General features: G+C 34.2%; 1 protein-coding gene across 1 annotated transcript in view; it reads right to left on the bottom strand.

Annotated features, from left to right (window-relative positions):
- The window catches only part of LOC123542370 (pleckstrin homology domain-containing family H member 1-like), a 140,231-nt gene that overhangs the window by 65,373 nt on the left and 61,286 nt on the right, over positions 1 to 13,572 (bottom strand). Inside the window, exon 4 of the mRNA XM_053539950.1 lies at positions 53 to 190. Coding sequence (XP_053395925.1) covers positions 53 to 190 — 138 coding nt within the window. The remainder of the gene's footprint in view (positions 1 to 52; positions 191 to 13,572) is intronic.

Genomic DNA, 13,572 nt, shown 5'->3' on the forward strand with positions numbered 1-13,572 from the left:
AAAATGGTGTCAAATCAATATCATGACAGAAAGAAGCAGAAAATGAACTCACCTGTTCTTCAACATGAGCCTGCAGTTCCTGAATATTTGCATCTTTGTCTCTACACTGTTGTTCCAAGTCTCGTATATGTTTCTCAAAATCATCCGGTTTCCAATTTACTGCTGCCAATTGCTGTTCCATTACTCGAAGCTGTAAAACACGAAAATGACAAATTCCTTTACATCCATTGACAAATATGCATTGCTATGAATTTGTTCAGTTTTTCCTTATACTTCAATGTCACTTTCTGATACAATTTATTCATAATCAATAATCAAGTAGACAAGTAGTTATAGCTGAAACATGTCAGGTAACAGTTCAACTTTGTAACCCAATTATAGTTCTGTTTTTTACCACATTTCATTAAAATATCTGAGAACTGCATAAAATCATGCAAACTGCATTTTCTGGTATAAGGCTCTTTCCATGTTTCTTTTTTCCCCCTAAGCTTAGTACAGTCCTAATTTCTTCTACACCTAATATTTGAATGAATAACATAACTAAAAATAATGTTAAATAAATGTTGTTGTTTTTCTTATCTTCTCTATTCAGTCCCTTTAACAAAGACACATTCATAGCGATCTGTAAACTTTATTGTTGCAAAATTGACATAAAATTTAAACTGCTGCTATAAAACTGCAGTTTCAATTCCAAAAGAAGTCAACATAACAAAAGAACTGAAATCAAATACAAACATTATTAACAGTATTCAGTCAAACAGAAAATTTCATTAAGTCTTAAAATATCTCCAAACCACTGAATAGTTTTAATTTTGGTGACTTCTAACCATTCATAAAATTCAAAGTCTCTTCACCATCAATCCAAAACTTTTTTTTCAAAAATTGCAAACAAATACAAAAATAAAATATATATACAGAAATACATTATCCAAAAAATCTAAGCAAAAGAGAATGGACCATTAAGACATGCCTAGAAATGTTTCTAATCTGGGAAAACTCTATTAAGCGCCAAATGATCCATTCACATTAATCTCTGCCGATTACATCACATAGGAAAAGTGGTTTCGGATCAGAGGTCGAGAACAATTAACAACAAATGCAAATCGCAACTACTTGTCTGAAGCTAATTACCTGGAATGTAATGCTAGTTGTAACCCTTGTTTTATGTAACTAAAAACAAAAGCAAGCCTATGCCAAGAACAATAAACAGAAATGCATACAGTAGAATGTTAATTACTAAGTACTATTTGATCCAATTAGACACTGGAACAAACACACCATTAGTAAATCCTGATGAGATGTATGGCACCATCTTTATGATATAAAGACATTTTCTTAACATTTTTTTTTTATCAAAGCCATACATGCAGAATTACTTATTGGAGCTGTGTTAATTAAACAGTACCATCCAAATGGAAAACAGTTCGGCAGAGATGTTACATGTTTCAACATCATAGTTACTGTCGAACAATTCCAGCCTAAAGAACAAAGAAATGCTAAAATCTTTTAATGGTAAGCTTTGCCCATTGTTCTGCTCAGAGCATAACATGAAAACTGGGCCAAATTAAAACTTATTACATTTCAAATTATATCCTAACATTCTGTGCTTGCTCCCTGGGTTAACACATTAAGTCTTATTAAATGGCAAAAAGACATTTCATCCATTTTTCAAGGCAATGAAAATTATTTTGGTTATGAAAATTTCCTGTGCTCTCACCTTCTGTATTCTGAACCAAACTGCATCCTGTCCTTGAAATGGAAACATTCTATATCTGCCAATGCTAGTGAATGTAACAATACCAGGGCTCCTTGAATTCAATATTTATATATAAATATCACTGCTAAGTCAAGACCCTGAGTTTCAAATTAATGCCACAAATTCCACCATAAACACAGTGTAATGTCCTAGAATTTACACAACACATCCTTGAATTTCATTTTATGCAACCTGTCCTTGAATTTTATTTTACATTTATAGATATGTCCCTGAAATAAACACTACCTAAAATAACAAGTCCTTTAAATTCATAATAAATACAAGTCTAAGAATTTCACATTCAAACGAAATATATGTAACAAAGTTAATGCAACAAGTCCTTGAATTTCACTAGTAACAGAAACCCTTGGATTTACTAATTACAGATTATGTCCTTGAAATTCATGGTTTCGGATCAGAGGTCGAGAACAATTAACAACAAATGCAAATCGCAACTACTTGTCTGAAGCTAATTACCTGGAATGTAATGCTAGTTGTAACCCTTGTTTTATGTAACTAAAAACAAAAGCGAGCCTATGCCAAGAACAATAAACAGAAATGCATACAGTAGAATGTTAATTACTAAGTACTATTTGATCCAATTAGACACTGGAACAAACACACCATTAGTAAATCCTGATGAGATGTATGGCACCATCTTTATGATATAAAGACATTTTCTTAACATTTTTTTTTATCAAAGCCATACATGCAGAATTACTTATTGGAGCTGTGTTAATTAAACAGTACCATCCAAATGGAAAACAGTTCGGCAGAGATGTTACATGTTTCAACATCATAGTTACTGTCGAACAATTCCAGCCTAAAGAACAAAGAAACGCTAAAATCTTTTAATGGTAAGCTTTGCCCATTGTTCTGCTCAGAGCATAACATGAAAACTGGGCCAAATTAAAACTTATTACATTTCAAATTATATCCTAACATTCTGTGCTTGCTCCCTGGGTTAACACATTAAGTCTTATTAAATGGCAAAAAGACATTTCATCCATTTTTCAAGGCAATGAAAATTATTTTGGTTATGAAAATTTCCTGTGCTCTCACCTTCTGTATTCTGAACCAAACTGCATCCTGTCCTTGAAATGGAAACATTCTATATCTGCCAATGCTAGTGAATGTAACAATACCAGGGCTCCTTGAATTCAATATTTATATATAAATATCACTGCTAAGTCAAGACCCTGAGTTTCAAATTAATGCCACAAATTCCACCATAAACACAGTGTAATGTCCTAGAATTTACACAACACATCCTTGAATTTCATTTTATGCAACCTGTCCTTGAATTTTATTTTACATTTATAGATATGTCCCTGAAATAAACACTACCTAAAATAACAAGTCCTTTAAATTCATAATAAATACAAGTCTAAGAATTTCACATTCAAACGAAATATATGTAACAAAGTTAATGCAACAAGTCCTTGAATTTCACTAGTAACAGAAACCCTTGGATTTACTAATTACAGATTATGTCCTTGAAATTCATATTAATGCAGTACATATCTCTTCATTTTTTTAAAATCTAAATCATTGAAATTCACATGCACAGAAGTATTAAGTCCAAAAATTTTAAACTGACAACTTTATAATGTGATTTTGATAAATTACTCCCATTACATCAACATACACACTCAAGTTTCTGACTATGCATGTTCTTTCAGTTGAAGTACAAACAGGGTACTAATCTAAGACAGCTATAGTCCTTGAATTAAAATGTCTGCATGTTGGCTCATAATCTTTCATTAACTTTAAAATTCCAGGTATATCCCTGAAGGAGTTCCCTGACAGAGCTATTTCTTAGCTAAACAGCATAATTATTATTACTTCCTAACATTTCCTTTTCTTTAATGTAACCTTACTTTTATTCATGCTTGAATCCAACTGCTGCAATATTCTATACTGTTTAATAAATAAGAGTTTCTTTCAACTTCAAACAGTCCTTCACTCCAATTTCTCTTTTTGTGAGAGAAAAATGATCTCACAAATCAATGATTCACCCCATCAGGCAAAGGGTTTAGAGTTGCAAGAGCCTTTAGTTCATCCTTGATATATGAGAAGCAGAAATCTTACTCACATTATCAGCACAATTATTCTACAATCATTTAATAATGAAGCAATTTTAGTCCACTGAAATTGTATATCATAATATGCATAATTGTTTTGTTATGTACAAAACTGAGTATTGTATTCCTCAATTTTACATGAAACAAACATGGAAAATGCAATCTATATTTTCTCTTTCTTGTAAGGTAACAAAAGAACCTGCCAGATTGATCAAAGGTTTAGAGAACAACTGTGTTTGATGAACTATTCTTTCCTCTTCTTTGCAAACACTGTGTACAACCAGTAACACCGATTTGCAGTCATAACCCATATAATGTGATTGTAACACTTGGATTTATTTTTGTATTGTGACTTCCATGGCAGAATCAGAATAAAGTGTTAGTAATATCTTGCCTATTAATTAGATTTTGGTTTAACCTTCATTTGAGCCGTGCCATGAGAAAATCAACATAGTGGCTTTGCGACCAGCATGGATCCAGACCAGACTGCGCATCCACGCAGTCTGGTCAGGATCCATGCTGTTCGCTTTCAAAGACTATTGTAATTAGAGAAGCCATTAGTGAACAGCATGGATCCTGACCAGACTGCGCGGATGCGCAGGCTGGTCTGGATCCTTGCTGGTCGCAAAGCCACTATGTTGGTTTTCTCATGGCACGGCTCATTTGTCAACAGTATTGCTATCAGAGTAACAAAAGTCAGTTACAGTGTTCCTGCATTATGTACAATGCAGTACTGTGTCTAAAATCCTTCATGAAATCTAATTTTCAAATACTTAAATTGTATACATTAAAGTAACCAGGTGGGTTGTGCTTAAAGCTATGTTAGATATGACACAACAGCTCAAGAACACTGAACATATACAGCTCTAAAACATTGAAAAGGCACAACTAGCTGGATGAACTTATTATTTTCAAGATCATTTGCAGAAACTGAGGTTGATGAAGGTTGATCTTATCAATGTTGAAGTTCAGTACCAACTGAGTGTTACATGTATCTGTTATACACTGTGAATGGCAACCAAAAGACTAGGGTATCTTTCAACAGCTGATTATTTTCTTATTAAGATATCTACATTTAAAATAAACAATTTTTGCAAAGTTTTATCACTTTCTTGGAAATTGAAAGCAACTGGAATAAACAGATGCAATTACCATATGAATTCTATCTGAGGCACTCTCTTTCTTTTACTTAGTTACCATGCATATTGTTCAACCTCAGTTAATGAAACAGTTGTGACAAGGAAACACCTCCCTACAAAGCTAAGTTCATTCCTATTAGGTTATCTTTTTTTAGGAAATTAATATTTACAGAGAAACAAACAATACAACTTTGTCTCCTAAACAGTGTTCAGGTTGTATTCTATTTGAAGTTCTGTCAAGGACTACATAATTATTATTATACTTAAAACCAACTGAAAATAACTTTGTCTCCCAGAAACTCATGGGGAAAAATATGAGAAATATCAATGGAAACAACACTTTTTGGTAGACTTCTTCAAAACACACAAATAACTTCCCCACAGAATAGAAACAATATAATATTCAGCAAATCCTTATCTCTCCTCTGTAATAGTACCTTCCTTCGATTGTTAGTTAGATAATTCCACAAAACACTTCCAAATTTCCATCAAGGCGTCTATAAATTTCTTTATTTCTCCCAGCGTATTAAATATTTATATCTGGTTATTTATTTCCCATATCTCGAAACTACATTATGAATACTCTGACCACTTCCGCAAATGAAAATGAAACGCATAAATCATATTATTATAGCACTGTTACTGATTAGTCTACCTAGATGTCTTATTACACAGATGATGCTGATGTAATCTAGACCAGCCTAAATCAAGGCGGTTTCTCCATTTTTTGCTTGTTCAGGTGCCGAACTAATTGTTTTACTTTGCTGGATTAAGAGATGACAGTAAATTTCATACGGCACTTCCAGTTTACTAACTGGAAGAAGTCAGACCCCATGCGTCTCTCCAGGCTTTAAGTCTAACAAAGGCAGACGTCTGGGTACAATGAACAACTTAGGTAGCTGATTTAGTGACGATGACAGTAATTTCATGCTGTACCTTCAAGATTTAAAATTGGAGGAAGTGACCCCATAGGTCTCTCCAGGCTTTGTGTAACTTACACATGGACAGACACCTGGGTATAATGAACAACATGGATGGCTTCCTCACATGTAAAAAGCTGAGCTATGTTAAAGCTAAAACCTACAGCAGAGAGAGGTAATGGATATGAAGCCAGACCATAGCATCATGTCTGTCTTTGACAAAAATGCAAAGTCAACAATGTATTTGGACCATTCTGAGCATGCAAACAAAACAAGTGTTTAAGGCTTTTACATAAACAAACAAGAGCAATGCCTGCAGGTGCCACTGCTCGTCTGCAAGTGCTGGACAATATGTAATAAAAGAGTTATTAGTTCAGATTTTCTAAGTACAAAAAGGGCCATAATTCTGACAAAATGCAAATCAGAGTTATCGTTCTTGGCCTACACTGTCAACTAATGATAATAAGCAGGTGTGCAAAGTTTCAAATCTGTATCTCTTATAGTCGTTGAGAAAAGGTGGACCTAAAGAAAATATTTAACCAAGAAACTCAAATTTTCTAAGTACAACAAGAGCCATGTTAGACATGGCCAATCCTCCCGCCGAGCATATTATAATTGAAGGCTAAAGTTCCTGGCAACCCTGTTGAGAAATTCATGAACAGTTCATGAATAATCCTTGAACTATTCCAGAATTTTGTTCATGAACAGTTCACGAATAGTTCATGAAAGTTCGTGAACTACAAATGGGACTTTTTACGACATCAAAAATTCATGAACTGGGCGTGGTTCATCAAGTTCATGAACTGGATGTGTTCATCAAAGTTCATTAATTGATAGGTTCATGAATTTGATGAACCAGAAATTCGCGAACTTGATGAACAGTTCATGAATAATTCTTGAACTATTCGTGAACTATTCATGAACAGTTCATCAACTACAAATGGGACTTTTTGCGGCATCAACTATTCATCAAGTTGATGAACCATAGTTCATGAACCAGGGGTTCATGAACTGAAAGTAACAAGATAAATGGAAAGTTGATGAACCCGGCTGAATTAGAAACAGTAATTTTGGCAATAGTGACGTTACTATAGCAACTGCCTGATAAAGCCTGTCTGAGAAAAGCAGGCTTTCTCAGGTCAGTGACTTGAGAACACTTTGCACTGTTTAAAACTGTGATTAAATTCCATGGACATCCGATTGTGTCCATTTTGCATTTAAAAATTATTACGCCCTCATACAACACTGAAAAAGGTCTTTAAATTCCAAAATATAAAAAGGCGGAAAAAAACAACAAAATCCCAAGTGAAATTTTATCCAAAATTCAGTTACTTGACGGTCTAATTTACTTTAATCTCAAGACTGACATTCAGATTAGATACTAGCTTTGTTTCAGGGTCGTGAAAACATGTGACATTTTAAAAGGATTTTATATTTTTAAAATGAACAATTTATGACAACACCATAATTACTTATCTGATATTCAGAACATACTCATGTTCCTTTTAAACCATTCCTTACTGTAGTATGATAAATATTTCCTTCTCATTTGCTGCACAAACTTCTAAAAAATTGCTGAATCACATGTGCAAACAATTTCCCAGCATGCAACAAAATAATGGAAACTGATCATGTGACATAAATTTAATGTTCATGAACATTCATGAACAGTTCATGAACTTATTCATTTATTGTAAAAGGAAAACCTAAGTTTTATGTTTAATGAGTGAACTGTTCAGAAACTCCTTAATGGGTTCAAGAACTGGTACTGAACTAGAAAAAGGTTTTGAATTTTTAGTACTTTTATTGAATCTTAGATGACTTTTTCTTAAGAACACATCAAGAATGTTTTAAGAATTTAATATTCTTAAACTGCTCATAAAATGTTCATCATTTTTTTCAAGAATTTTTCTTGAATTCTATAGGTATATTGACATTCATGAAAAAATCTTGATTCATTCTTAAACAAGTTCATGAATATTTCAAGGATTTCTGGTATGAAATGAAAGACATCAATAAATTCACCAACCAAGTATCAGTGTACACCATTATTCTTTTCCAGTGACATTTTCTAAATTGCCAAATAATGATGAAACTTCTGTTAGCTATCCCCAATGTTTAATCAAAATTTTGTACAAATTGCAGACAACATAAGATACAAAATACATGTAGTAACATTCCTAGTCATATGTATGTTATCAGTAACTCTGGTATTAGCCTTCAGCTGTAAATACTAGAAGCTTTTACAAGTAAACGGATCTTGATTTATGAATTTTATGAATTTCAGACTTGATTGATCAATTCATTAATTTGAAGTTCATGAACAGCGTATGAACTTCAGGTTCATGAACCATCAGCATAATTGAAATAAAATCAAATACTGCACTGGAGTTCTGAATGAAGTCACTTGTTTGATTACTGAACTTACAATTCGTCAACTTAAAATCATGCACCAAAGGTGAAATTTTTGAAGAACCAGTACATGAATAATTCTTGAACTTTAGGTTCACAGACAGTTGGTGAACTTTTTCAGGAATAGTTTCATGAACAATTCATGAACTTTTGGTTCGTGAACAGTTCACAAACTTTTTGAGGAACATTCATCGCATTGTTCACAAATGGTTCAGGAATGTTTATGAACAGTTCGTGAACAGTTCATGAATGCTCATCAGTTCATGAACTACAGCTCAACAGGGCAGTTAGTGTCTGAAAGTATTCATTTTGGGAGAAGCTTTGAAAAACCGTTTAGTTGTGGTCCCCATCAGGGGTTTTAAAGATGTGGAAGAAAGAATTATTCAGTGGTGAGGTGGTTTACTGCTAAATTTTATTAATTTTCATGAACAGTATAGCTGTATGATGTTTTTCTATATGGCCACTGTAAAAAGAAGGAATGGAAAGCTAACAGGGAACAAGAGTGCCAGAATGTCACAATATATGCCAGTCACAGCAAATTTCTTTACTCTAGCAGCTGTATTTGCAAATGGAATTTTAATTTTGTGGTTGTTTAGTAATCATTGTAAGTCTTTTGTTTTCCACAAAAAAAACTCCTTACCAGGTACAGATGTCTTAAAATACACCTAAAATTGGAAAGTAACATCCAGGCTGTACCACAGAAAAGTGGTCTTGTTTTTTCCCTGTGGTCAGTTATAAAAATGTTACAACATAAGTTATTTATAGTAACAACTAATGGAAGTTAATCTTTAAAAAAAAAAAAAAAAAAATTGTAAGTCCAAATAAAAATCTTTACTATGTAGAGATTGGTCAAAATACACCTCAAAATTGGATGTAGCATGCATGTTATACTACCGAAAAGTGGTCTCGATTTTTCCCTACAACTAGTAATGAAAAAGTTACAATAAAAGCTAGTTAAAGTAACAACAAAGGGAAGTAATTCTAAAGAAGGGAACTGCACATGACACTTCATCTCATGATGGTGTATAATTGTGCCAAGTTACATCAAAATCCCTCCATGCATGAAGAAGAAATGCTTCGGACAAAGTCATTCTTGTATCTGACCTTTGGCCTCTAAGTGTGACCTTGACCTTAGACCTCGGGACCTGGATCTTGCGCATGACACTCTGTCTTGTGGTGGTGAACATTTGTGCCAAGTTATATCAAAATCCCTCTATGCATGAAGAAGAAGTGCTCCGGACAAGGTTTTCATTCTTGTATCCTTTGACCTCTAAGTGTGACCTTGACCTTAGAACTAGGGACCTGGTTCTTGAGCATGATACTCCATCTCATGGTGGTGAACATTTGTGCCAAGATATAACAAAATCCCTCCATGCATGAAAAAGATATGCTGCGGACAAATTTTTTAAAGAAAATATGATAAAGGGGAATAACTCAAAAAAGTAGGCAAGGTAGAGTTATTGTTCTTGCTCAATGCACTTCCTCCCTATGTGTTCTATCAGTGTATGAAGTTTGAAGAAAATCCCTCCAGTACTTTTGGAGTTATGCTCCGAACAAAATTTTTTAAAGAAAATATGATAAAGGGGAATAACTCAAAAAATAGGCAGGGCAGAGTTATTGTTCTTGCACACTGCACTTCCTCCCAATGTGTTCTATCAGTGTATGAAGTTTGAAGAAAATCCCTCCAGTACTTTTGGAGTTATGCTCCGGACAAAGATAGCTGCGGACGCACGGACAGACAGACGCACGGACGGAGAGCATTTCTAATATCCCCTCCGCCTTTGGCGGGGGATATTAAAGGCGGAGGGGATAAAAAAGGGCCATAATTCTGACAAAATGCATATCAGAGTTATTGTTCTTGGCCTACCAGTCAACTAATGACAATAAATAAGACTTAGTGTACAAAGTTTCAAAACTGTACCTCTTACAGCTTTTGAGAAAAGGTGGACCTAAACAAAAATTTTAACCAACAATGTCACCGACACAAATGCTGAAGATCAAGTGACAAAAATACCCTGTAGATTTATTTTCAAAAATCAGACCAGCTAAAAAATACATGTCAGATAATCCAATCAGCCTGTGCCATATTGTGGTGTGCTGTGTGCAGTGTACACTAAAATCTAAATTAAGGGCATTTTAATCTAGCAAGTACAGCATTTTTTCACTGTAATAATTATGATACAGCCTGATCAAGATTTTGAGCAGAAATGTTATCTGTTAATGCAATATATATTTTCCCAAAATAACAAAATAAACATGTCCCATATGTTGCAGTCACTCCACCTTCATCATTCAAACAACAATACATTAATACAATTAACTGCCTATCATCATCCATTTCCCACAGCAGCTAAATGCCGAATGTGGGCGGACAATTATTCTTCTGCATATTAAATGTCTTAATTTCAATGCAAAAAAAACACAGTTTTGTTGCAATTTTTGTCAACTGACTTTTTACTCACACAGTGCAAAATTTACTGGTGTTTTGGTAGTAAATGTTCTAATTTTACACAAAGTCACTGTCACAAAATTCGATATGTATGCAAAATTGTGTAGTACAGTACCTGAAAATTAGTCATATCATGAACCCATGGTGAACCTATGGACAAACTGAATGCCAAGCAAAACAGTGAAACAATGGTCAAATTCACAAGATAAAAGAAATATACATATTTATGACAACTGTATATAAATAGTGTGCCTCATTTGTTCCCATCATGTAAATATAACACCTGCTTTAACAGATGACAGTGCCTAAAGCTCTATTTCATGAATTTTGCATCCTTGAAGATTTTCCTGGAGGAAAGTGTGTGAAGTTTCAATCCATTCCCACAAGTGGTTACCGAGATACAAGCCTACAAAAACTTAACCAAATCGGGACGCAGATGCGGACGCTGACGCACGGGTGAGTCCAATAGCTCTACTATTCTATAAATATAGTCAAGCTAAAAATTGACATTTAACCTTTAGCCTGCTAAACTTCTAAAATGGACTGGTCTATCATTCAATTTGGGTAGTACATTTATAATTCAAAGGGGTGCATGGACGTGCAGGCTGATCTTGGTCTGCACTGGTCGCAAAGGCAAAATTACTTGCCGCTGGCTAAAGGTTAAGCCCGTATCAAACTATCAAACTTTAGTTCCTATTTCTGCAGCAAACTGGTTCATACTTCCAGAAAATCTAACCAGAATGTAATAATATTTCCTCCCACTATATTACATGCATTGTAACAAATATACTAAACTTATACAACAGACAGATGATTAATGAATTTTTCCTCTCACTCATTTACAGTATATGAGCCGTACTATGAGAAAACCAACATAGTGGGTTTGCGACCAGCGGGGATCCAGACCAGCCTGCGCATCCGCGCAGTCTGGTCAGGATCCATGCTGTTCGCGAACTGTTTCTCCAATTCCAGTAGGCTTTAAAAGTGAACAGCATGGATCCTGACCAGACTGCGCAGATGCGCAAGCTGGTCTGGATCCATGCTGGTCGCAAACCCACTATGTTGGTTTTCTCATGGCACGGCTCATATATCAGATCAAGCATATTAAAGATTGCAGAAATCTATTTTTTAAACTACATAATGATCGACCTTAAGAAAGTACAGGTCTGCAAGTCTATTGCAGAATGGGACAGAATCCAATGAAAAGGGTATTAAAGCCCAGTGGTGTATGGCTGGAGCAAGACTGACTCAGAGCCCTGAGGTTACAGGCTCAAATCCCAATGAGTACTAAATTTGACCATGCTCTCCATAATCACTCACTTAAGCATGATTAATGTGGCCATAAACCGTTAATTTAATCTGAAACAATATCCACTGCAATTGATGTAAAATGAATATGTTTAATCCTCAGCCTGCTGGTGGCAAGAGATTCTGCCTTTGCAACCAGTGCAGACCAAGATCAGCCTGCACATCCGTGCAGTCTGATCATCAGGTCTGCACTGTTCGCCATCCAATCAGTATCTTTTAGGTATACACCCCTTTTAACAATTAATAGTACTGTCCAAATTCAAAGATGGACAAGTTCATTACAGAAGGTTAAACCAACTTCCATGCACACCCTGATCGGTATCTCTTACCCCTGATTATCAGAAATCAATCCAATTCAATAAAATATTTAAGACATGGATATTCCATCAATTAAAGTGTATTCCAGCATAAATAATTCCTGGTACCATAAAACTGCAGGAATAACATGTCGCAACGATTTTAAAACACTGTACTGATTGTTACTTCCATGCAATTACATCAACAATATTATACTGTATGTTTCATAAAACTTGCACAATCATTGTTGTAAATATACAACCGGTTAAGCATTTCAAATCAACAAATGCACAACTAAACACCGAAATCCATCATTTATACTGTTACAATTAAACACCCTCAACATCAATTTTCTCATATATTTTAAATAAAATCATATGTTAAATTTAAAATTAAGTAACAGATCCACCATATTTGAAATTTCAGCTCAAAATTGACAACTTTTAATCAAACAGTGCATACTATAATCCTTAATACATCTTCCGTCCAAATATATACATCAATAAAACGTTAGAGGTTTTTATATAAACCATTATTTACAAAAAAAAAAGATAGGTAAAATGAAATCTGTTTTTTCACAAGTACAAATTAGATACAGCTACTTCAGGGCTTTTGTATCCATCAATGTAGATCTGCTTCAGTAACTACACGCTACTATATAAGGTAATTCATGCTGTTTTATCTGTTATAATAGTATTTCTTTTAATTCTCTAGTTATAAAAAGTAACTTCCTTATTTAGCTATCAAAAGACTAGATATTTTTTATTTTATTTGAATTTACATGAACAAACACAAGGCAGGTGAAAATAAGAACAAAATGTCAATTTGGAATGTAAACTGACCGGTTAATTAAGTCAGGTGGCTGTTAAAGCCAGGTGAAAATTAGAACAAAATGTCAATTTGGAATGTAAACTGACTGGTTAATTAAGTCAGGCGGCTGTTAAAGCCAGGTGAAAATTGGAACAAAATGTCAATTTGGAATGTAAACTGACTGGTTAATTAAGTCAGGCGGCTGTTAAAGCCAGGTGAAAATTGGAACAAAATGTCAATTTGGAAGTAAACTGACTGGTTAATTAAGTCAGGCGGCTGTTAAAACCAGGTGAAAATTGGAACAAAATGTCAATTTGGAAAGTAAACTGACTGGTTAATTAAGTCAGGCGGCTGTTAAAGCCAGGTGAAAATTGGAACAAAATGTCAGTTTGGAAAT

The sequence above is a fragment of the Mercenaria mercenaria genome, chromosome 1, assembly GCF_021730395.1.
Source record: "Mercenaria mercenaria strain notata chromosome 1, MADL_Memer_1, whole genome shotgun sequence".
NCBI lineage: Eukaryota > Metazoa > Mollusca > Bivalvia > Venerida > Veneridae > Mercenaria > Mercenaria mercenaria.